Source organism: Odocoileus virginianus, chromosome 33, assembly GCF_023699985.2.
Source record: "Odocoileus virginianus isolate 20LAN1187 ecotype Illinois chromosome 33, Ovbor_1.2, whole genome shotgun sequence".
NCBI lineage: Eukaryota > Metazoa > Chordata > Mammalia > Artiodactyla > Cervidae > Odocoileus > Odocoileus virginianus.
Genome location: NC_069706.1, coordinates 730,520 through 754,866, shown reverse-complemented (window position 1 = coordinate 754,866; position 24,347 = coordinate 730,520). Strand labels below are relative to the sequence as shown.

At 55.9% G+C, this 24,347-nt stretch overlaps 1 protein-coding gene and 2 long non-coding RNA genes across 8 annotated transcripts in view; 2 read left to right on the top strand and 1 right to left on the bottom strand.

Annotated features, from left to right (window-relative positions):
- The first annotated feature begins 488 nt into the window (after positions 1 to 488).
- On the top strand, positions 489 to 7,049 carry LOC139032834 (uncharacterized). The gene is made up of 3 exons (XR_011485459.1): positions 489 to 761; positions 5,999 to 6,293; positions 6,962 to 7,049. It is a non-coding gene; the product is annotated as an uncharacterized lncRNA (long non-coding RNA).
- Positions 7,050 to 10,367: 3,318 nt separating this feature from the next.
- LMF1 (lipase maturation factor 1) overlaps positions 10,368 to 24,347 on the top strand; it is a 51,324-nt gene continuing 37,344 nt past the window's right edge. For both annotated transcript variants that reach the window (XM_020886372.2, XM_070461007.1), the window contains exons 1-3: positions 10,368 to 10,581; positions 16,442 to 16,751; positions 20,279 to 20,289. In XM_020886372.2, the coding sequence (XP_020742031.2) occupies positions 10,389 to 10,581; positions 16,442 to 16,751; positions 20,279 to 20,289 (514 nt within the window). In that variant the 5' untranslated portion in view covers positions 10,368 to 10,388. The remainder of the gene's footprint in view (positions 10,582 to 16,441; positions 16,752 to 20,278; positions 20,290 to 24,347) is intronic.
- Positions 16,442 to 24,347, bottom strand: part of LOC139032833 (uncharacterized) — an 84,139-nt gene continuing 76,233 nt past the window's right edge. For 4 of the 5 annotated variants that reach the window (XR_011485454.1, XR_011485457.1, XR_011485456.1 and 1 more), the window contains one exon: positions 16,442 to 21,503. This is a non-coding gene — a long non-coding RNA (uncharacterized lncRNA). The remainder of the gene's footprint in view (positions 21,504 to 24,347) is intronic. The other variant, XR_011485455.1, reaches the window with a different exon arrangement.

Genomic DNA, 24,347 nt, shown 5'->3' with positions numbered 1-24,347 from the left:
GGACCAGCCGCCCAGGCTTCGCCAGACTGCACCCCTTGGGCAGCCAACTCCGAACGCGCCTGTCTCCGAACTTGCGGCCCACCCGACCCGAGTGACCCAAGGCAAGGGTGCCCAGTCCCCAACCACGCACCTCCGGTTCGGGGCTAGCAGGGGTGCAACCTAAGAAGTAGGAGGCGCTGGTCGGTTAACTCCAAATTGAAAGTCGATGATGCTTTTACCAACTTGAGCGCTGCCACTGAGCCTCTGACCTTGCAGGGAGAGCCTCTCCTCCTCAGCCTGATGCTCTCAGCACCCGGTCCCTCCCCCCTCCCACCCACAGAGCCCGAGCACCTGGGCCGTAACCCCATTAGAAATGAGGATTCTTCACACTCTGCCTTGGAGAAAGCCTGGTTTCAGGCGGACGCCAAGCGGACTCCAGGGGCTGCCGGGACCCCACAGCCTCACATCTGGAGCTGCCGGCACCAGGGCCCAGAGGCAGGTACCCACCACCTCTGGGTCAGGGATGGGCTGCCCCACTTGCCCCGGGTCAGTGACCCTGACCTCCAGTCTCCCAGGAAAGCACCCTGAGGCGCCTTGCTCTGAGGACGCTGGAGAAGGCCCCTACGGTGGAGGGAGAGCTGGCCTCCAGAAGGGCCTGTCCCAACTCCTTCCCTCCCGTTACCTGCCCATCTCCACAGGGTCACAGTCCACTCGAAGCGGTGGTTTCGCTCCTGAGCCCCTGCCCTCCTCTTGGGGCCCCACCCTACAGCCAGAGGCCCAAGGTTGGCGGGGGGGGGGGGGGGGGGGGGGGGGGGCGTTTGCCCAGGGGCAGCTGCTGGACTTCTGGCCCACATGGACCCAGGCATCCTGTAGATGCAGGGTTGACGTGGGGGGAAGGCGGCGGGGATGACAGACCTGACCTGGGGACTGGATCCCACCCCCCGAACCGGATGTGCCCTTGGGCACCAGGTCTGTTTCCATGAAGAGGAGAATGGAGCCCAGGCTGTGTTGGGCACATGGGCAGGGTGGCCTCTCCCTGTTCCCACTGACCCATGGAGGGGCGCCGCAGACCGGTGACCGCTGGGACCCCTGGAGGAAAAGAGGCTGAGCTAGAGGAGCCCAGCGCCTGATCCAGGTCACAGTGTGTGGCGTGTGACCACACTGGGCGCCCTGGGCTGCAGTGGCCAGGGCTGACACAGTGCTGTGGGCAGCTTGTCACGTATGTGCAGGCCACCGTTCCCCACGAGGGGGCGGGCAGACCCCTGCCAGGGCACAGCTCGTCCCGGCTGCTGATGCCTAGAAGTGCCCCCAAAGCCCCCTGGCTGGCATGAAGGCTGTAAAATTCTCCAGGTGTGCTCCAGCCCCACCCTTGGGTGCTGACCTGGGTTCGTGTCCTGAGCTGCCAGGCAGTCCCTGAGTGGCCCCAGGGTGTGGCCTGCAGAGGAGGCGGGGCCACAGCTGGTTCCTGTACTGATGAGGCGCCCACTGTGTGTGGTGGCCTTTCTGAGCAACAGTCCCAGCCCAGAAGGTGCTGGCATCTGAGGAGGGCCAACACACCAAGCTGTGAGAACTCACCACGGGTGGGCGTGGGTGTGGGCATGGGCGTGGGTGTGGGCGGGGTGGTCCAGGAAGGCAACTCTGAGGAGGTGACAAGTTGAGGCCTGAAGCTTCTGACCAGAGAGGAAAGAGCATGGTGGGGAGGGGGCACAGAGCATGTGCCAAGGCCCCGGGGCAGCAAAAAGCACCGATGGCAAGGTGGGGGCGGCTCCCAGTTCCCCTCCTGGCCCCCCTTTCTCTTAGCTCTTCCTTCCTGTCCCGCCCACTCCAGTCCACACGCTGCACCTTTACGGAGTGGGCTCTGTCATTTCAGGGAGATGATCTGATGGGCCAGGTTTGGAGCAGGACCCTGACCCTCAACCATCAGCCTGGGAACGCTGATGTAAGCAAGGTTTCCAGGCCTGCAGCCCCTGGCAGAGACTTCAGGGCCCTGCAGAGAAGAGGGTGTGGGCTGCCAGGCACCCCTGTGCCTATGAGGCCTGCCAGCGGAGGGCTAGAGAGCTGCAGGGCTACCCCTTCTGGGTGCAGAGGCCCCCCGAGCCCATCCACCATGGCTGCCCGACCCTCTTGGGAAGTCCCTATCTGAACGGGCTGCTGAGGGCCCCAGGCCACCGCAGAGAAGGGCACCCCGCCCATCCCCTGTCTGGCTCTCCTCGCCGACGGTCAGGGAAGCCATGTCTGTAGTTGGCCTTGGGGGGCTGGCCACGTGGGCCCCTGAGCCCTAGCGGCCGTGTGTCCTCTGTGTGTCTGCAGCCCCCGCCTGGGCCTCTTGGCAAGCGGCCCGAGGCGGTTGGCATGACATCCTGGGAACCCCAGCTGAACCTCAGGGATTAATTGGTACTTTTAATTACTGGCCGTTCTGCAGACACCAAACGTCCAGGCCAGAGATGAGGGGGCAGCTCTGAGCAGAGGCCCCATGGAGGCAGCCTCATCCTGGCCCACCAGGTCCCAGAGAGAGAAGACAGGCGCCCCAGGGCTCCAGCAGCCCCGGGGACAGACCATCAGGGCTCTGGGCCGAGCCTTTTGCTCAGCGCCCCTCCCCAGCATCATTGCCAGCTGCTGTGGAAGTTCTGGTCTGGGTGGAAACTGGTTGGACCGGCGTCCCCCAGGGGCGGGCAGTAGTGGACCTCGTCTCTCTGTGTGGAGGACTCTAGAAGGTCGCACCTGGATCCTCCCATCTCTGCCCGCAGGGCAGGGTGTTCGGGGTGTCCGTGGCAGGCACTGGCCATGAGCAGTCGCTGTGTCCGGCGGGCACCTCCTCAGGTGCCTCCCGGCCTCCAGGCACAGGGCCCGGTCCAGGCTATCCCTCTGTGCCTTGTCACCAGCTCCACAGCCTCCTGATGAATAAACCCACACCACCTGGGCGTGCCTGCAGGCTGCCGGTGGGACCCCCGTGCTGTGGCCGTTCTTCTTTGGGGAGGGACGATGCTCAACCCTAGGAGATGGGCCCCGCGCCCAGTGTCTGCCCGGTGAGATGCGCGCACAGGTGTGTCGGGACAGCTGCAGTCTCTGCTCCGCCTCCGCTCACCCCCCAACCCCGGGTCCCCGAGCCTCCGGCTGTGCCCGTCCATCTCTCTCCAGCCAGCAGGCTTGGAGCTGGCTCCACCCGCAGTCGTTAGGTCTCTGACGGGGGGAAGAGGGTGATTCCGCTGCCAAAGCCACCTTCAGGCGGGGTCCCTGGGGTAGAGGGAGCCCCAGGAGGTCCGGCCAGGGGCCAGCAGCATCTTTCCCGGAGTAACTGGGTGCCGAGGAGGCATTGGGCTCTGCCTGCCTCTGGACGGCCCCTCCCGTTGGCCGGTAAATCCACTCCCTGTCCCTGCAGAAGGGCTCTGCATGCCACTGGACTCCTGGATCTCTGAACCCCAGTCCCATTCTGGGCCCTTGCCCCGGGACCCCAGCAATGGGACTGGAGGGACATCCTCAGTCCACCTGCAGGAGGGGACCAGGGCGTTGAAACTGACTTTAGAAAACCAGGCTTCTGAGCCCAAACAGGCTGCCAAGAGCTATGCTTTTCCCTCCAAGCTTGACTTTCTGATTTAATGAGGCCTCTTGTCCAAGTTGGGCTTCCTTTGTGGCTCAGCTGATAAAGAATCCACCTGCAATGCGGGAGACCTGGGTTTGATCCCTGGCTTGGGAAGATCCCCTGGAGAAGGAAAAGGAATACTCCAGTATTCTGGCCTGGACAGTTCTGTGGAGTGTATAGTCCACGGGGTCACAAAGAGTCGGGCACGACTGAGCGACTTTCACTCACTCATTTGTCCAAGTTGGGGCTTACCAGGTGCTTCAGTGGGTAAAGAATCTTCCTGCCAATGTAGGAGACCCAGGAGATGCTGGTTTGATCCCTGGGTTGGGAAGATCCCCTGGAGAAGGAACTGGCAACCCACTCCAGTATTCTTGCCTGGGAAATCCCATGGACAGAGGAGCCTGGCGGGCTACAGTCCATGGGGTCACAGTGTCGAACCTGACTGAGCGACAGAGCACGCACTCTGTCCAAGTTGAAGCGCTCAGCACAAGCCTGTGTCGGGTGAGCCTAGGGTGGGCCAGCGAGGCTGGAAGTAGACACGTCACAGAGAAAATCCCCTTTTCTAGTAAGGGGCTCCAGCCGGCTGGGCCCTGGACACCTCTGGAAGTTTCCACAGACCCACCAGTGTCCAAGGCAAGTTAAAGCACACACTGTTACAGATTTTCCCTCAGGTGTTTGTTTTTCTGAGCACGGTGAAGGGGGTTTAACCACGGTGCTCTCTGGGGAGATGCGGTTCTCCTGCAGGGAGGTGGGAGGTGCTCAGACGCGGGGGGCGGGGCAGAGCCTTGCCTCTGGGGTGCCAGACTGGGGCAGAGCCCTCGGAGCCTCTGGGCCTGGCAGGACAGCTGGAGGGGCAGCAGCTGGCTCGCCCCCTTCCTAGTGGGACACATGCAGGATACGAGTGGCAGCCACCTGCTCCCGTGCCCGGGGCCCCAGGACTAAGAGATGGGGGCCAGCTTTGCCGCTCACACTGGTGGTCGCCACCCAGTCACCTGGTATCAACTTGAGAAGGAATAGGCTCCCTGGCCAGGTGTGAGCAGGGCACCGGCTGGTCATCAGAGGTAGCTGGGGGTCCGGGGCCAGTAGATCACAGCCTCCTAACAATTGGGCCGCTGCTCCCTCTCCGAAGCCCCTGGACACGGGGCCCCGCGCAGGCTGTGCGGAGCTAAGCACCAAGGGGCCTGGATGCACCAACTCCGAAGGCTCTTGACCATGGAACCCCTGGGCATCCACTGGAGGATCAACCCGAGAGGTTAGAGGCAATCTCCGACAGCTTTCAACACTCTCTGTTGTCGAGAAACGGAGAGCACCCATGGCCACTGAGCAGGTCTGTGAGTTTAGATCAGGGGTGAGTGTGATGTGTTTTGTTGCTCGTTCTGCAAACACTTCTGGGGTTTCCAGGCCAGACCTGCGTCGGTGCAGGGACAGCGGCTGATGCTCGTGGGGTCGGCCCTGCAGAGGCTTGGCCTGTGAAGCATTCCAGGAAGTGTGGCTGGAGATGTCCCAGCCGGCCTGTGAACGGGAGCTGCAGGCTCGTCCCTGCCCGGCCTCCTGCCCTGGGGGGCTGTGGGGCTCCCCCAGGGGGCATCAGGGTCCCTTCAAGGAGGGTGCTCCCAGCTGCGGGTCCTGATGCCATCCTCTGACCTCTAGCTCGGGCGAGTTCTGGCATTACTCTGGGCAGCAGGGGGCCCGCCACCTGTGGGAGTGACCCTGCTCCGTAGGATGCTGGGTGTGCCGCGGACTACACCCCACATGTCTTGCGTCCTCCCTGTGAACTCCGTCACAGGAAACTGGTTGCTTTCCAGGTTGCTTTCCGTGGTCAGGTCCACTGGACGTCCAGCACGAGAGCCCGTAACAGCAGTGCTGCCCGCCCCTGTCACTGCTGGGCGAGAGTCACAGGAAGGCACGACCATGTTCGGGCTCGTCCTGGACACAGGTCCCCCCACCCAGCCCTCAGCACCCCGAGGTCTGGGCCACATCAGGGGTCCTGGAGGCAGGTCCCTTCAGGAGCCAGGCAGGGAGGCAGGTGTGGAGGCTGCTGTGGGCGAGGCTGTCATGCGTGGTGGCGGTGAGAGAGGCCCTCCCGCCCAAAGGCCCGGCCCGGGACCTGCCGCCACCCAGGTCTCAGCTGACCGCAGAGGCACCTGCACCAGGCTGGCTGGGGAGCACTGCCCACCGACAGCGACCTGTGGCTTTGAGGCTGTTTGTTACGTGGCATTACCATGGGGTTTGGTAACCAATACGGTCCCGTGGGCCAGATTCACCTATGGGGGCTCCTGATTGTGACCTTGGAGGTTTACAAGAATTTTTTCCCGTTCAGAATGTGATTCCATGAGAAAAGCTTAACTGTCTGTTCTTTTCCCCCTAGGGCTGTACAGCCAGAGAGGGTAGCTTTCTGCCCGTTCTGTCTGGCAATAGTCATGTCCTACCGCCCTGCAGGGCTGCATGGGGCTGGGCTCCTCCGGGGGTGCAGAGTAGACTGCCCGAGCTGCGGGGACAGGAGACGGTGAGCCAAGCAGAACAGCCGCCCGTGAGTCACTGTTCCAGAACAACCACAAATGGCCCGCACCTGCTCGCCCACCCCCTCCCGCACCTGCCAGCCTCACCAGGGGCTTTTGGCCGCTGGACAGAGTGGGCTGGCGCACACTGACCACCTCCAGAAGACAGTGACAGATGTTAGTGCCAGCGGGTCCTGCCCCTCCCATCAGCAGATGTCAAGACATGAAAAATTGGGGTAAATGAAGGGTGCACGATTAGATTCGGGCGCAAGCTGGGTTCTTGTGGGTGCCAGAGACAGCTGCAAAGGCACGTCAGGGACAGTTGCCCTGATGCAGCAGGGCAGCCTGGGTGCCTGGGGACAGCTGGACGAGGTGCCGATGTGGCCCTTCCTCCGTGGAGCCGCCCCGCAGCTGCTAGGAGCGCTGCCAGCCGTGAGCCGTGCACCCCGGCTCCAGGCCCACCCCAGCGTTCCCGGGACCCCAGCTTATCTTGAGCTGATGGCTCTTCTCAGGGGGGCCCCCGTTCTCTCCTCCCCTTCTTTCTGGCCCCTTTCTGGTTCTGCCCAGGTGGGGTCGGCTCCGGGTCTTCCTGAAACCAGCCCATAGGGCAGTCAGGCCTCTTCTCAGCACCTCTGGCCTCTCTCGTATCTTTTTGACTTACTTTCATACAGTTATTTGCTTGAAAATGTGGGTTCAGGAGCCTTTCCAGGCCCTGGCATTGGCAAGTGGCAGCTCTGTTGATGCTCATGCAGGCATGGGCTGGGGAGCCAGAGAAGGCACCTCAGAGCCCCGTCCAGCACCAGGCCCGCAGCCCTACGGCTCAGGGTTGCAGAAAAAGGTTTGTTTCTGAGTGGGTCACCCTCGTGGAGCACAATAATATCTAATATTATTTTACACCTGTTAGCTACTCCCAGTACTTTGGCCACCTGATGTGAAGAGCCAGCTCATTGGAAAAGACCCTGATGCTGGGAAAGATTGAAAGCAGGAAGAGAAGGGGACAACAGAGGCTGAGATGGTTGGATGGCATCACCGACTCAATGGACATGAGTTTGAGCAAGCTCCGGGAGTTGGTGATGGATAGGGAGGCCTGGTGTGCTACAGTCCATGGGGTCACAAAGAGTTGGACATGACTGAGTGACTCAGCAACAACAATACAGATCAAGATGTAAGTTTAGTATAAATGACAAGACGTATTCTGACAGGTAAATCACCTTTTTAGGTGATTCTGAAACTAGGACTAGAGATTTTTTTTTTTTTTTTGATGAAACCCACATAGCGTAGAAGTAAGTATTTTAGGCGTACAATTCAGTAGCATTTTGTACACTCGCTGTGTTCTGCACCACCCCTATAGAATGTTTCCCTCATCCCACGATGAAACTCTGCCCCTGTGAGCAGTCTCACCCCCGACCCCACTCCCTGGGAACTGTCTGTGGATAGACTTATTCTGGACGTTTCATATAAATGGACTCATATAATACGTGGCTTTATGTGTCTGAATTCTCTCACTGCACACGTTTTCAGGGTTCATCTATGTTGTACATACATCAATACTTATCTATTTTTTTTAATGGCTGAATAATACACCAGTGCACATTTTATTAAGTTCAGGTTGAACCAGGCAAGAACTTGAGTCTCTGGCTGGCCTTTCTATGGCCAGGTCCTGCTCGACAGTGTTCATTCCCATGGAGGTTCTAGACTCTCAGATGGACTGGTCCTCTGTGGTCAGCTCAGGAAGGAGGACCCTGGAGGGGACATGAGAACATGAGCTCCAAGCAGACCTCTCTGGTGGCCTCGCCCACCCTGGGCAGACCCGAGGAGGGAGCCCAGAGCCGCGGAGCTGGAGGCTGGACAAGGGGCCCTTTTCTGCTCTGCACAATGTCTCATTGTGCACTTCTCGGGGGAACAATGCAGCGCAGGCCAGGGGAAGCTGAGGACAAAGGGCCCTTTGTGCTGCGTCCCCACCTGAAAGGCAGCGCCCGGGGTCCCACCTGACCGCAGGGCGGGCCTCCTCGCCCCCGGCCCCTGCGCTGCTCCCACAGCTCCGAGTGCTCGGTGAGGACCCCGGGACGCTCGAGCAGGCTTGGGCCGGGGGTCGGCCTCTCCCCCACTCTCCCCAGATGGCTGCGTGGGCTCATCGCTCGCTGAGGGGGGGGTGACAAGGCGGGATGGGGGAAGTGTGGCGTGTGGGTTCCTGTGGGAGGACCTGGAAGCAAGGCCTGACCAGGTCCTCGGGCACACGCTTCCCTGCTGGGGGCTCTCCACTTTGTGGGTGATTGCACCTCTGTTGGAACTCTTAGAGGTACTACTCTACAGACGAGTTCTGAAGGGAGGGCTTTCCATGGAAAAGAAAACGGAGCCTTTAAAAGAAAAACACACACTGTAAGAGGCACGTGTGTATGGATGCTCAGTCATTCAGTCGTGTCCAACTCTTTGCGACTCCATGGGCTGTAGCTCCTCTGTCCATGGAATTCTCCAGGACATCTTCCCAACCCAGGGATTGAACCCAAGTCTCCTGCATTGCAGGTAGATTCTTTATCATTGAGCCACCAGGGAAGCCCAGTTCAGTTCAGTCGCTCAAAATGCTATCAGCACTAACAGTGGAGGCTGGGGCGGGGGGTCCAGAAGTTGCTGATCAAGCCTATCTGGGAGAGCCTCTGTTCAAAGGCAGCCCCTCCCCTCCCGGAGTCCCCATGACGGGTGGTGAAGATAGAATTAAACAAGCCAGAAAAACTGGTCATTTGACCACATAACTATTGATAACATACCAAACACTAGGAACAAGACAAAAAACCCAGAATGAGCATTTGTAACATACATAGAAGAAGAGGATCTTTCTTGACAAAATTCACCACACACTCGCCTGGGCATGTGGGGGGGGGGAGCATTTCACATGGTATGACTAGGTGGTTGCCCCTCTCCCACTAGACTGTGAATTCTTTCAAGATCAAGACCCGTTTCATATTTACCTTTGAATTCTCAGTGAGCAACACAAAACTGCTGCATATGCTTAGGGAATAATTAGTTACAATGAGAACTATACCTCATGGAGTTTGATCTGTTTATAAATTGAGGACACTGTTCTAGTTCCACTTTGGAATGGAAAGGTAGTCTAAAATAAAATCTCAAGCAATATGTGTGTTATACTTTATATATATGTGTGTGTGTATTAGTCACTAAGTTGTGTTTGACTCTTTGGGACCCCATGGACTATAGCCTGCTAGGTTCCTCTGTCCATGGAATTCTCCAGGCAAGAATGCTGGGGTGGGTTGCCATTCTCTTCTCAAGAGCATCTTTCCAACCCAGGGATCAAACCCAGGCCTCCTGCATTGCAGGCAGATTCTTTACCATCTGGGCCACCAGGGAAGCCCTAAAGAGGATCTTTAATACGTAAAGAGCTCTAACAAATGAATAAGAAAAACCCACACCTGTCTCAATCATTTCCTTTCAGGTGCTCCGCAGTTTACTCAGTAACGCCAAAGGCTCTATGCCTGCCCTTTCGCACACCTCTTCTTTGCTTTGAGGAATGCCTGCAACTCCACCTGTTGAGAGGCACCTCTCCTGTGTCCTCAGAAGGTAGCGTTGCTGGCGTCCTCACTGGGGTGACGCTTGGGTCATTCACTGGTCAGTAAGTTCTTTTCTCCTCTGAATCCTCAGCCCACCACTGTCCCCTGTGGCTGGAGGGCCAGTAGGAGCGCTGACCGTCTAAGTGGGCTTTGCTGTCCACTGCAGAGACGCTGTGGGCTTGGGGGGCGGGGGAAGGGCAAGGAAGCTGGAAGGTCTGAGATTTAGGGCGAGCCGCAGCCCACACTGTCCCTCACTAGTTGTGTCAGCGTCCCCGCAGCGCCCTCCTCAGACAGCAGAGATGGGGCGCTGGGCAGGAGACGCCTGTGCGGTACCCGTACACACCCCTGGAGCCCTGGGGCGAAGCGGCTGCCTCAGCCGTCCGCACACTCCCCTGCCAGGGCCTGCGGAGGGACCCACCGGCGGCCTCTGTTGCCCGTATCTCAGCCACTGTGGACGCGGACCAGGTCTGCGATAAGATTTGTGCTTCCCAATCACCTCTTTCACGTTGCATTTCTGCTTCTGAAGTGCCTTTCCGCCCTCTCTACCGTGAGGGTCCCGGAGGGCGGGCGCCTAGGCAGGGGAGTGGCCGAGGCAGTGAATGAAAGGGCGGGGGGCAGGGCGCGGCCCTCCAGGCTCCCACGCGCTCAAGCTGTAGGGCCTGGGGGGCGGCGCGCGGCAACCGGCCAGACGCTCGCCCCGGGCCGGCGGGCCTGGCCTCCTGTGTGGGCGGGGCCTCGCGGCGGGGCGGGGCTGGCGCGCCCCCGCGCATGCGCCGTGCTGGCCCAGCGATGGCGGCGCCTGGGGAGTCGCTGAGGAGACGCAAGGCCGGGGCTGGGGACCCGGAGCCAGAGGCTCCGCCGGGGCAGGAGCGCGACCTCAAGGGCCGACCGGTCCGCCTCCGCGCGGGCACTTTCTGGCTGACAAGGATCGTGCTCCTGAGGGCCCTCGCTTTCGTTTATTGTGAGTCCACGGGGCCAGGCCCCTAGTGTGGCCCCTCCGCGCGCGCCCCGTCCGCCACGCCCAGGGCGCCCCCGAGGCGTGTTCGCGGCCGAGCCCCGGGGTCCCCCCGCCGATCCCGAGCGGACCAGAGCCAGGGAGGCGGTGACTGCGGCCCCGCAGCTTTGGTACCGGGGCAGTAGGTGCGGGCTCACCTGCGGGGCGCGGCCCGAGCCAGGCGTGAACACGTGGAGAGCCGCGCGCCCCACGCCGGCCTCGCCCACCCGGCCGCCCCCCAGAGTACTGCTGGGCGCCCGGAGACCACCAGCGTGTGTGTGCGCCCCGCCCAGCCCCAACGCGCGGAGGGGCGCAAACCCCCGAGACCAGCAGTGGCGCCCGACGCCAAACAGCTTTGCGAACGAACGTGGCAGCGCAGGGCCGGCGGGGCTGGGGGCGGCCACTGGCAGAGTGACCTGGGCCCGTGGGCAGCCGGGTTCCAGCAGGTCCGGAGGCGCTGGGCACCCGGCGTCCCCGCGTCATTTCCGAGTTGCTTCCGCACACGCCTTTGAAGGGGGCGCGCGTGCCACTCTCTGCCGGCGACCTTCTGCCAACCCGGAGTGGGCACACCCGGGGCCCTGGTCCGAGGGAGGCGGGAACTCAGCCACGACTCTCATCTGTTCTCGAGTGCTCTAAATTACTGTAAAAAATAGTTCTTGCTGCTATGCTCTATCCTCCACGGGATTAAACAGGCATTCTAAACGTTTGAGCTGTCACTTAGGGAAAGATGAAGTCAAGACAATGTTAATCTGCGAGGCTTTAATAGACCTTTAAACCGGCGCCGTTAACAGTGGGAAAAGCCCGCTGGCTCCTCGGGCAGAGAGCGCAGCTTATAGACCCAGCTCTGCCTCCAGGGAGCCCGGCTGGCTTTGATCTCCGCAAGGACCCTCAGTTCAGTTCAGAAGGAAACCGTCCTGAACCGCTGGGTCAGGCAGATAGTTTAAGCCTGGCGCTGAGCGCAGAGTGAGTTGCTTTGGCACATGAGTTTTTCTCCACCTTCCTTTTCTCACTATGTGGAGTAGGGTTGGAGTTTGTCAGCCGCCCTAAGGAACCAGTTTACCATCTTTGGCAATGAGGGTCCCTAGTTGAGACGGCTGGCAAGTAGGCAGCGCCCTGGGTTGGTCTCTTCTGGAGGCTGCAGGTCTCCTGGGGACCGCCAACAACTTCAGCATCTCTTAAGTCCCAGGAACTTCCCACAAGGCCGTGGGGTCCACACCTTCCACCTGGTGTTGAGTGTAACCCACCAGAAGGCTGAGTGATGGGCCTTAAGCTTCCTCACCCTCTGCACACCTGACGGGGTGCTTAATGCCGTTATCTTGCCTGTCTGTGCATCTCCCTGGGAACTCCTGCAGCGGGGACAGTGTTTAACACCTCTGACCTCTGTCTTCTGGGAGCGGCTCCTGCTCCATAAACTTCCCTTGAGTCTCTGTCATTGCTCTGTGCCGCCACAGATGCTTTTCCAACTGTGTCCTCCCCGCCGCCCGCCGCACTCAGCACCCCAGCCCCTGGGTGTGACACTCAGGTCAGAGACTGCCCACCCAGGAGGCCCCTAATCTAGGCGTGACTCTCCAGGCCCAAGGACCCCAGGAACTGGGCAGTGCCTCACACCTAGCAAAGGGAGGGCCAGGCTCCACCTGTCCTGGCTCCCAGGTCACCAGTCTGCTCCTGCTGGCGGGTACACCCCGTGGCCAGCCATGCCACCCACAGGCCCGTCGCCAACCTGGCGGCTCCCCCATCTTGGCAACCCTGTCTCAGGTCCCAGTGGCCCTCAGTTAGCCCTTGTGGAGCCGAGGGGCAGCTCACCTCCTCCAGGTGCTTGATGTTGGCCTTCAGGCAGGGCGTGCAGGACCTCAGCTCGCTGTTCTCCTCATCCAGCTGCTGCAGCCTGGGGCACAAGGACTAGGCTGGGACCTGCGGAGCTGTCTGCAACCACCACACATGCCCACACAGGGGCCAGAGCTCCTCACAAGCCAGGACGGCGTCCACACCTCAGGTGTGGGGAAGCCTCACATTTACAGAAAAGCTGTCGCCACAGAGCGGGTCCCTGGACCCCGAGCCCCTGGCGGCTTCTCGAGATGTCTGCTCATTCTCGTGGCATCTGTCACACTCACACATAGGCGACCAAGCCACAGCCTCGACCCAGCCTCCCCTGACGCCCCTTCCCATCGGGACCCCACACCACGACACCATCACGGCTCCTCTGTCCCCTCAGGGCTGCAGCATCTCTGGGCTTGCCTGCTCTTAGTGACCTTGACATTCTGAGCAGGCCTGGCCCTGTGTTTGGTGGGTGCCCCTCAGGCTGGGCTCGTCTGGGGTCCTCCGGTGACTGGACAGGCTGTGGGTCTGGGGAGAGCCCTCCAGGGGCCAGGGAGGAGCTCAGCTTCTGCACTGGATCCTTGTTTAGCTTCAGGCTCTGGCCTGAGCTGGGGGGTTGCAGCGGATTGGTGGTCCCCATGGGGTGCATGTGGGGCCCATCGGGGTGTCTGCACAGACACGGGCCTAGAGTCTGCAGCCTGGGCAGGGCCAGAGGAGTTCATCCAGAATGAGGGCAGGAGTCTCACGTCTGAGCCTACCCACTTAGACTCTGGTGTTTCTCTCCGGAGCCCTTTGTCTTTGACCTTACATTTCACAGTTTTACTCAGAACAATTCCCAAAGTTAATTAGGCCAGCCCTCGCTCCTGCCTTCCACGCCGTGTGGCCGTGTTGTGCGTTAGCAGCAGAGTTGGGCTCACGTGTCCTGGTCTGCACTCTAGCCCGGCATCCCCTGGAGTCCTGGCTAGGTTGTTTTGATAGTTTAGATAAGGTTCCTATTTTGTGATGTACAGTTTTATGGGTTTTGACAGATACATAGTCGTCCATCACCCCAGGACTGGACAGAACAGTGCCATCCCTTCAGAGTCCCCGGGGCGCATTACCAACTGCTCCCCACACCAGCACCTGGTGCGCCCTGACCGTGTTCAGCCCTGGGGCCCACCTTTCCCAGGAGCCTTTGGGTCTGCTTCCTTTACTCAGTAACACGGCCTGGAGGTCCTTCCATGCTGTTGAGTGAATCAACATTCCATTGATGTTCCCTCTGGATGTCAACCCGTTTTATGAACGCACCACAGTTTGTTTACCTATTCTAACACTGAGGAATATCTATGTTGTTTCCAGTTTTAGTAATTATGAACATGTAGGCTTTTGTGTAAATCTAAGTTTTCAGTTCACTTGGGTGAATACCTAGGAGTATAATTGCTGGGTTCTATGGTAAATCTGTTTAACTTTATGAGAAACTGCCAAACTGTCCTCTAGAGTGACCGTACCGTGTGTGTCCCACCAGCAGGGAATGAGAGTTCCCCTTGTTCTGAATCCTCTGGAGCATTTGGTATTTTCAGTTTCTCGGATTTTGGCTGTTATGATAGGTGTGTGATGATATTGCATTGTGGTTTTAATTGGCGTTTCCCCAGCAACAAATGATATTGAGCATCTTTTCATGTGTTTATTTGACATCTGTGGATCCTCTATGTGAAGCAGATGACTTTTAGCGTCTGCTCAGATCTTTTGCCCTTCTAAAACCTGGGTCGTCTGTTTTCTTGTTGAGTTCTAATGGCACTTTGAGTATTCTGGATGCAAGTCTTTCATCAGATATGTGAGCTACTGATATGTTTCCCAATCTGTGACTTGTCTTTTCATTCTCTTAAAAATATCTTTTACAGAGCAAAAGTTTACTGGTTTTTTCTTTCATGGATCATGGTTTGATTGTTCTATCTAAAACTCATCACCGAACCCAAGTCACATCCATTTTCTTCTACATTTTCTTTTGGAAGTTCTATACTATTATGTCTTAACACTTAGGTCTCTGGTCCTTTTTGAATAAATTTTTATATAAGATGTGAGTTATATGTCAAGGTTCTTTTTTTTTTTTTTGGCATATGATGGCCAGTTATTCCAGCACCACCTGTTGGAAAGACTGTCTTTCTCCATTAAACTGCCTTTGCATCCTTGTCAAAAGTCAGTTGACTGTCTTTGTGTAGGTCTACTTCTGGGTTCTATACTCTCTTCCGTTGGTTTATGTGTCTATACTTTGGCTAATACCACACTGTCTTGATGACCGTAGCTCTGTAGTAAGTCTTGAAGTTGAGTAAAATAAGTCCTCGAACTTTGCTCATTATCAGAATTATTTTGGCTATTCTAGTTCCTTTGCTTTTACATACACATTTTAGAATCAGTTTGTCAGTGTCTATGGAAAAGTTTACTGGATGTTTTGATTGAGATTGCATTGAATCTGTAGATCGAATTGGGGAGAAATGACTTTTTAATAATGCTGACTCTTCCAATTCATGAACGCAATGAATCCTTATATTTATTTTGATCTCCTTCGATTTCTTTCATCATGTTTTGTAGTTTTCCACATACAGATTCTGTGTATATTTTGTCAGTGTTTTTAGTCTAGACACTGTGTTTGGTGGCTGTTGTAATTTTTTTAAAATTCAGATTACAATAGTTCATTGTTGGTATATAGTAATACAGTTGACTTTTGTTTGTTGATCTTGTATTCTGTGACTTTCATAAACTCACTTATTAGTGCTATAAGGGCTTTTTTTTCTTCTTTTCAATTTTGGTTGATTTTGGGAATTTTTTACAGAGGCAGTCTATTAATAGAAATGGTTTCATTCCTTCCTTTCTAATCTATATAACTCTTATTTTTTATACTTGCCTCATTGTCCTAGCTAGAATTTCCTATGCAGTGTTAATAGGAGTAATTAGAGAAGAGATAGTCTTGCTTTGTTTCAAGGCTTCAGGGAAAAGTATTGCCATTAATCTCTAACTATGAACTTGGGTATAGGTATTTTGTAGCCACCATTTACAGATTAATGAAGTACCCTTCTATTCCTAGTTTGCTTAAAAAAAAAAATTTTATCATGAATGAATAAATTCTCTCATGTACTTTTTTTGTGTGTCTATTGATACTATCATATGGTTTTCTTATTTAGTTTGTTAGTATGGTGATTACATTGGTTGCTCTTTGAGAGTTGAACCAGCCTTGCATTTCTGAGATGAAATTGGTTGGTTGTGATGTATTATCTTTATTTCTCCTTTTGTGAGTTTTGGTGGTTTATGTATTTCAAGTAATTGGTCTGTTTCATCTAAGTTGTCAAAATTTATGATCTTAGATTTGTAGTATTCCTGTATTATCTTTTTATGTCTGTGAAGTCTCTAGCGGTGTCCCTTTTCTCATCCCTGATATTGCTGTCTTCTCTACTTTTCTTGGTTATTCTGATTAGAGTTCTATCAATTATATTCATCTTATCGAAGAACCAACTTTTGGTTTTTCTTTTTCCTGTTCCCAATTTCATTGATGTCAGCTCTTTTTAAAAATGTCTTTTCTGATGCTTGTTTTATATGTAATCTGCTCTTTTTTCTGATTTCTTAGAGTAGAAGTTTAGATTTGACGCCTTTCTACGTTTCTGACATAAGTGTCTTATTGTAAATTTTCTTTAAGCAAAGTTCATTCTGGGATGGTTACCTAACCGTTTTATGCAGCCAGTCACATATTTCATATAGATGCGTGTGTGTTGTATATGCACATATACATCGTGTATAAACAGGTGCAGCACACACAGGTATGTGTACATATACCTGTGCCCTGTGACTTTTCCGGGTCAGATCTTCTACTTTCTCCCCAGAGACTTGTGAAACACTCAGACCCCTCGAGTCCACACTTTGATTTCAAACCACTGCTCAGACCCTGCCCAGTCTCCTCCCGTGGCTGAGCCCCGCACGTGTGGGAAGTGTCCGCAGACGGCTGTGCTCCTGCTCACACTGCTCTGTCTTCTCTCCCTTCCAGTTGTGGCATTCTTGGTGGCCTTCCATCAGAACAAGCAGCTGATTGGAGACAGGGGACTGCTGCCCTGCAGGGTGTACCTGCAGAGTGTGCAGCGGCACTTCGGAGGGCGCGTCAGCTGGGATGCCCTGAGCTACGCCCCCACCGTCCTCTGGCTGCTGGACTGGTCTCAAATGGATGCCAACCTGGATGCCCTGGCCCTCCTCGGGCTGGGCATCTCCTCGTTCATCCTGGTCTCCGGCTGCGCCAATATGGTCCTCATGGCTGCGCTCTGGGTCCTCTACATGTCCCTGGTCAACGTGGGACAGATCTGGTAAGAGGGCACATGGGGCACCGGGGAGGCAGGCACTCGGGGCCTCAGGAGCCTAAAGGCCTCCTAGCAGCAGGAGCGAGTGAGCAAACTGTCTTCTTACATGAGTTCAGAAAAGACCACCCTTTTTCTTAGGCTGTGGGGGCACTGCTGGTCGCATTCAGCCCAAACCCAGGAGCCTCCTGCTTCGGGAGTGACTTTGATTCTGTTGGGAGTGTCACGGCTGCACCTGAGACTGCGTTGCCCGCCTCCTGTGCTGGAGGACTGTGCGATGGGGGGAGTTGAGCGTCTGGGGATCAGGGACACTGAAGAGACACAGAGCCAGAGTGCAGGGACTACTGCGTAAAATGCAAGTGACTCGCAGGGACTGACCGGCCCGGCGCTGTCCTGCTCAGACACACAGGAAGCCCAAGTTGTCCCTTCGGCCCCAGGCAGACGGTTAGTGTCAGCTCCCCCGGAGGCTGGGTTTCTGGTTCTGTTATCTGTGCTTGGCCGCGGCAGGAATCCTGAAGGGCTTCTTTGTTGTGCTTAAGGGTGGCTTGTGGCCGCCCTCCCCTCTCCCCACCTTCCCGGCCCCCACAAGGAAGAAAGGATTATCTCTGGAAACTTGGAGCAAGCTTGGGTGCTCCGGGGGTCCCTTCCTGCAGAGGAAGCCGCCTTGGCACTCGCCCCTGGCAGAAGGGACAGAGGATCAACTTCAAAGGGCCGGGAGCTGGTGCCTGAGGGCCGCAGAGGTGCAGAGCGACCCCTGCATCGTGGCCACTGAGGAGGAAAACTTTATCTTGGCCTGAGACGCCAAGATGTCCAGGCTCTCCTGCCCGTGGCCCCGGTAGAGATGGATTTGATGTGGAGAAGTGGATTTGATGCTATGGTTTTTCGAGGTCTGGGCAGCAGCGCAGTGCCATCCCCACCGCATGCCTGTGCAGCAGGGCCCTGTCCCCATGGGGACACCCCAGGCCTTGTGGGAATGGTGGCTCCCCACTGCCCGTGGCCATTGGACATGACACAGGCCTTCTCTGCTCCCGCTGACAGTGCTGGACATGGCCTTCTGTGCCATGGTGGCTCCTGTGTTCCTCAACTTGGGGAGGAGGGGCTGTCAGCCACTGGCTTCACGGCCAGGCCACTGCTTTAGCTCCTCTGGCCTTCCCGTCCGGCACTGCTTCTGTTCAGCTGTCTCCAGGGGCGCTCACAGGCTCAGCCTGAAAGAACCCGCTTTGTTAGAAATTCCCGTCCACCTGCTTCCCGAGTGGAGAAGGGCTCCTCAGCAGCAGGCAGGAAGTGGAAGAGTTATGCAGATTCAACGCCGCTCCCCCTCACCCCCCGCCACCAGCCAGGGGAGAGCAGATAAAATATTTATCCCCGATGCCCTCCTACAAAGTGAAACATCACTGGGAACCCGGTTCAGTGTTCCAGTCACCTGGCGCAAGGGCCTCTGGGTGACTCAAGGCCAAGGGCTGTGTACACAGAAGCTGGGGTGCTCCCCCACCTTGGTTCTCTGCCTTCCTTCCTGTGGAGATGACTGGTCAGTGAACTGTGGGCCACCTTCGGTGCCAGTGGCCGTGTTGTCTCTAACAGACAGTTGAAGGTAAGGCGCTAACACAAACCACTTGGGCGCAAAATCTGAATCTCTTAGAACAGGGTGCACATGAGTTTCTTTAAAAACCAGAACAATAGACATCCCCCAAACTTGTTCTGTGAACGGCCACCTCTTCTAACATAAGTTCCAGCTGTTAAAAATACAGTAAAAGCTGTAAAAGTCTAATGAATACCTTTTAGCTTTTCACGTAATTAGATGTAACTACCTATATTTAAAAATCTTGTATCAGGCAGCCTTGAGAGTTAAAATTCAGAATAGGAGCAGATACGAGAAGGCATTTCCTAATGCCCTCAGCAGAGGCCCGTCATCGAGTCCACAGAGGGACGCTGCTCTCGTGGTCAGGCTGTGGCTGGGGGCCGGGCCAGCCAGCTGCCCTGTCAGCTCCCAGGCTCCTCCAACTGGTTCTAAGGGACACCGGCAGTGTCTACTCAGTGAGGTTCGAACAGTCAGCCCCTTCCTCTCCTCTGCTCACCAAGGTCACTTATTGGGAGAACTTAACTTCTTGCATCAGGCAGCGTGTGACTGGCTGTTGTAAAGGGTTTACTGTGGAAACTCAGGCTTCTGCTCAGTAGAGAGCTCAAGCCGTTTCCTGTCTTCCTCCTCCAAGCAGTGTTCCCTGTGGGAAGCCAGCCTCTCTCGGGTTGGATGGATGAGCACCCCAACTCCGTGAGGAAGGGCCCCTGGCCTCACCGCATGCCTAGTTGCCGGGCCGATGGGGTCTGCGTCCTGCCTTCTCGGGGAAAGATGCCTGGTGCAGGAAACAGGCGCTCAGGGGGTCCCTCGGACCTGCCCTCCCCTCACTGGGGGCTTGCAAATCTCAGACTCCCTGTCCTTTCACGTGTCAATACTTCTTTAAACAAATGTGTTTGTCTTAAAGTGTCTCTGTTTACGTACCACAAAGTGTAACTATTTAACTTGTGCAAGAACAGCCACCATCTACCTCTAAAACGTTTCCTCAGCCTGTGTCCCCACTCACCCTCGGCACCGCCCTCCGTGTCCTGTCTGTGCTTCACATGGATGGGGACACCTGTGGCCTCCGCGTCCGACTGCCACCACCGAGCAGGCGTGTGGCTTGTCCGTGGTGCAGCCAAGGCCAGCGCCTGGTCCTCTCACTCACGGGCACTCGCCAAGCCTGACAGTTGTGCCCTTTATCCCGGGGTCTGCGTGCTGGCGTCATGTTGACCTGGGGAGAGGATTCATGGTGTGAGGAGTGTCCTGGGTCCACTCACGTTACATCGTGGGGCTCCTTCCTGTGACCTGGGGTTCACACACGTGTGTGCTCCCCAGGGCCCCAACTCCCTCAGGGAAGGCGTATCTGACACGTCCTCCCCTTAGGGCTGCTTTTCTAATCATCTGTGCTCAGTGTAATGGGGTGTCATTTGAAATGAAAGATTCTGGGGTAGGACATTTTCACAGTGCTTAAAGGAAATCAGTGCAGTGAAACCAAGTACAGGTGACCTTTGAACTGGGATCAGAATTGCGTGAGCCCACATCTACACAGGCTTCTCACCAAACCTCTAAGAAAAACCACTCCACTGCAGAAGTAACAGCCCGCCTGGCGCCAGGTTGTTCAGGGGTGAAGAGCATTACACGTACTTTTCCAAACATACTTAACTCATCCCCTGCTGTGGGCACAGCCCTGCAGTGTGACTACGGTGGGGCCGGTAAGAAGAACCTCCTGTCGGTGACACCTAAGGTGTGCCCCAGGTTCAGTAAACAAGGGCAGGTCTCCCCTCACCTCACCTGCACTCAGACCTCTGCTCTCCCCCTAGCTTCCGCTCTGCTCTGCCACCTGAAGGCCCTTCTTCCTTGTGGCTCAGTAATGTGACTTGTGCCCATTCTGTTTGGAGACACTGGGTCAGTCTTTCTTTAGCAGGTAAAGCGATGCATAAATTAGAAGTTGTTTGGTGACAATTCTCCTCTTGTCTTTCAGGTACTCCTTTGGTAAGTGGCAGTCACATAATCCGGGTGTCGGCAATTTGCACCAACGGGTCTCGTCTCCCGTGGCTGCACCGGCTGCCTCAGGCCTGCGTCCTCACCCGCGGTCTCCACCAGATGAGGCCAGATGCTGCCTCGCGCCTCCACCCGTCACACCTCCCGTGCTGGCTGTGGGCACCCAGCGGGCATCCAGGACGTCAGCACTGGTGTTCCTGCTGGTGACTGGAGGGCCATGGTGCCCTGCAGGCCGGCCCCCACTCCCCATAGTGCACAGGGAAGCCCCAGTAGGTGCAGGATTCCTGGGGCCCCACGGGCTTGGGTCTTCCTGGGTTTCTGCCGGAAGACTGTGGGTCCCGCCCATGCTCTGCGGGTAGCACCCCATGGGCTCCAGAGCTGGCAGAAATGCAGGGCTCAGGGTGTGTGGCCGGTCTGGACCCCAGTCCTCTGAGCTCGGGAGCAGAAGCAGGGGCTCCCTGTGGCCCTGAGTCCTGCACTGGGGGGGAGGCAGTGACCTCCCGCGCTGGGGTTGGGGGCCGGTGACCTCCCGCGCTGGCCTCTCCTGCGGCATCCAGGGCCACCCGCGTCATGGTCTCTGGCCTCTGTCAGAGGTCAGTGTCTTTAGCTTCACTCCTCGAAGGTCACTCCCTCACCAGCAGAGCTGGGCCACCTGTGATGAGCATGACAGGTGACCTGGAACTTGTGGCCTCGAGCAGGGACTGCAGATGGGCTTCCTGGACTGTCTCGCAGCCATTACTGGGACAAAGCAGCGCACAGCATCTGTCTTCAGTTCTATGTGGGTTCCCTTTGGGTTCTGTCCAGTGCACTCCCAAGGGAAGAAGTGGGGTGCGGCCGGTGCTGGACAGAGGCCCCGGTTGAGGGTGGAGGCGGGGGTGGGGTCACCATGAGTGTGAGCGCTTCTTGAAGGCTGGTGTGGGCATGCAGTCCTCTGAGGGAAGCCCATCCTTGTTGGCTCTGAGGATCCAGGAGGAGCTGGGGGTAGCCAGGGGGAGCCGGAGGAGGAGCCGCAGATTCTCCTGTGCACTCGGGCCAGTCCTGCTGACCCCAGGCCTACACACGTGTGTACAGGGGACACGAGGCTGCCCAGCCAGCGTGGACCGCCGGGGGCCACCTGCACAGTTGAAACAATATCCGTGCTCTCCCAGGGGCATCACACCCTACCCACAGCAGGATCCAGAGCAAATGGGGATGAAGGACCAAGGCTGCAGGGGAAGAAAATACAATGTCTGGAATAAAAGCTCATGGGTAGGGCTGGATACAGGGGGCAGGGTCAGGAGTGAATGGAGGAGGAGCCACCGGGCCAGGGGCCTGGACTGAGGAGCAGAGCCCAGCCTTTGGAGAGGGAAACAGGGAGCCCCAGGGGCCTTGCACCTCGCGGGACAGGGGCAGGGGCAGGGGGCACTATCTGTGGAGGCGCAGTCCAGGGGCAGGGGTGGCAGGAGGGGAACCATCCACACCCAGGACACGAGCCCTGCGTTTCTTCCTCACCTGCTCTAAAACACAGGACGGGCTTTCCTGATGGTCCAGGGGTAAAGAATCTGCTTCCCAATGCACGGGACATGGGTTTGATTCCTGGTTGGGAAACTAAGATCCCACATGCCTCGGGTCAATGAAGCCCATGCAACTGGAAGGACTGATGCTGAACCTGAAGCTCCAATCCTTTGGCCACCTGATATGGCTGAATCACTGGGAAAGACCCTGATGCTGGAGAGACTGAAGGCAGGAGAAGGGGATGACAGAGGATGAGATGATTGGATGGCATCACTGACTCAATGGACATGAGTCTGAGCAAACTCCAGGAGTTGGTGATGGACAGGGTGGCCTGGCGTGCTGCAATCCATGGGGTCACAAAGAGTCGGAAGTGACTGAATGGAACTGACTGCAACTAGAGCCCAGGAGCCGCACAGAGGCCCCGCGTGCCGCAGCCAAGCCCCAGCACAGCCAGGTGAGTGCACAGATTGAAAACTGCAGTGCAGGGAGGCTTACAGCAAAAGGACTCGCGTCTTCCCAGGAGGACGCCTGTGACAGGCAGGCTGGGAGAGGACCCTCTGGAGTGGCTCGGTGTGAACTGCAGGTAGGTCTGAGGAGTTAACGGTGGACGCTGTATCCCTAGGAACGTGTACTTGCAGCCAGAGCACCAGTACCCAGTGCCCATCCAAGGACTACGAGGGCAGGATGGAGAAGCAGGGACAGGACTGAAGTTCACAGGGAGCAGGAAGTCAAGTGCAAGCTGACCGGTGGTGCGGCAGCTGTGCCGAGACACTGGGCAGCCTGCAGTCCTCAGGGCAGCGGCGCAGACCACACCCCACCCCACAGCCCAGGGGGTGCGTTTCTGGGTGATTATTTTTACCCAGTAGCCGCTGTCTCTCTACACAGTGTTTGACACCATGAAAGATTACTGGAGACACAACCCACAGAAATGGGCCTGCTGCAGAGCAGACACACCTGAGGAAAATACTAACGAGCCTGAAGATGTGGACCTAAAAGAGTCACAACCTGAAAGTTGGGGGTTATGTTGTATCAGGAGGAGTTTTTAGGACTTAGGGCCAGGAGGCAGCATCTCTATAGTAACCCTGAGAGAACTCCTCCAAGGGGGCGAGGCAGTAGCCAGCTTATGTAGAAGTTTTGCAACAAAGGGCTGGTGGTATAGCTGAGAAGAGGAGAGAAGCTAAAGGCAAAGGAGAAAAGGAAACATATTCCCATCTGAATGCAGAGTTCCAAAGAACAGCAAGGAGAGATAAGGAAGCCTTCCTTAGTGATCAATGCAAAGAAGTAGAGGAAAACAACAGAATAGGAAAGACTAGAGATCTCTTCAAGAAAATTAGAGATACCAAAGGGAACATCTCATACAAAGATGGACTCAATAAAGGACAGAAATGGTATGGGCCTGACAGAAGCAGAAGATATTAAGAAAAGGTGGCAAGAATACACAGAACTATACAAAGAAGACCTTAATGACCCAGATAACCAAGATGGTGTGATCACTCACCTAGAGCCTGACGTCCTGAAATGCAAAGTCAACTGGGCCTTAGGAAGCATCACTACAAACAAAGCTAGTGGAGGTGATGGAATTCCAGTTGAGCTATTTCAAATCCTAAAAGATGATGCTGTGAAAGTGCTACAGTCAATATGCCAGCAAATTTGGAAAACTCAGCAGTGGCCACAGGACTGGAAAAGGTCAGTTTTCATTCCAATCCCAAAGAAGGGCAATGCCAAAGAATGTTCAAGCTACCGCACAATTGCACTCATCTTACCCGCTAGCAAAGTAACATTCAAAATTCTCCAACCCAGGCTTCAACAGTACGTGAACAGAGAACTTCCAGACATTCAAGCTGAATTTAGAAAAGGTAGAGGAACCAAAGATCAAATTGCCAACCTCTGTTGGATCATAGAAAAAGCAAGAGAGTTCCAGAAAAACATCTGCTTTATTGATTACATCAAAGCCTTTGACTGTGTGGATCACCACAAACAGTGGAAAATCCTTCAAGAGATGGGAATACCAGAACACCTTACCTGCCTCCTCAGAAATCTGTATGCAGGTCAAGAAGCAACAGTTAGAACTGGACATGAAACAACGGACTGGTTCCAATTTGGGAAAGGAGTACATCCAGGCTGTATATTGTCACCCTGCTTATTTAACTTATTTGCAGAGTACATCATGAGAAACACTGGGCTGGAGGAAGCACAAGCTGGAATGAAGATTGCTGGGAGAAATATCAATAACCTCAGATATGCAGATGACACCACCCTTATGGCAGAGAGTGAAGAGGAACCTTGGTGCAACTGAAAGAGGAAAGCAAAAAAGTTGGCTTAAAACTCAGCATTCAAAAAATGAAGATCACAGCATCCGGTCCCATCACTTCATGGCAAATAGTTGTGGAAACAGTGGCTGACTTTATTCTGGGGGACTTCAAAATCACTGCAAATAGTGACTGCAGCCATAAAATTAAAAGACGCTTGCTCCCTGGAAGAAAAGCTATGACCAACCTAGACAGCATATTAAAAAGCAGAGACTTTACTTCGCCAACAAAGGTCCATCTAGTCAG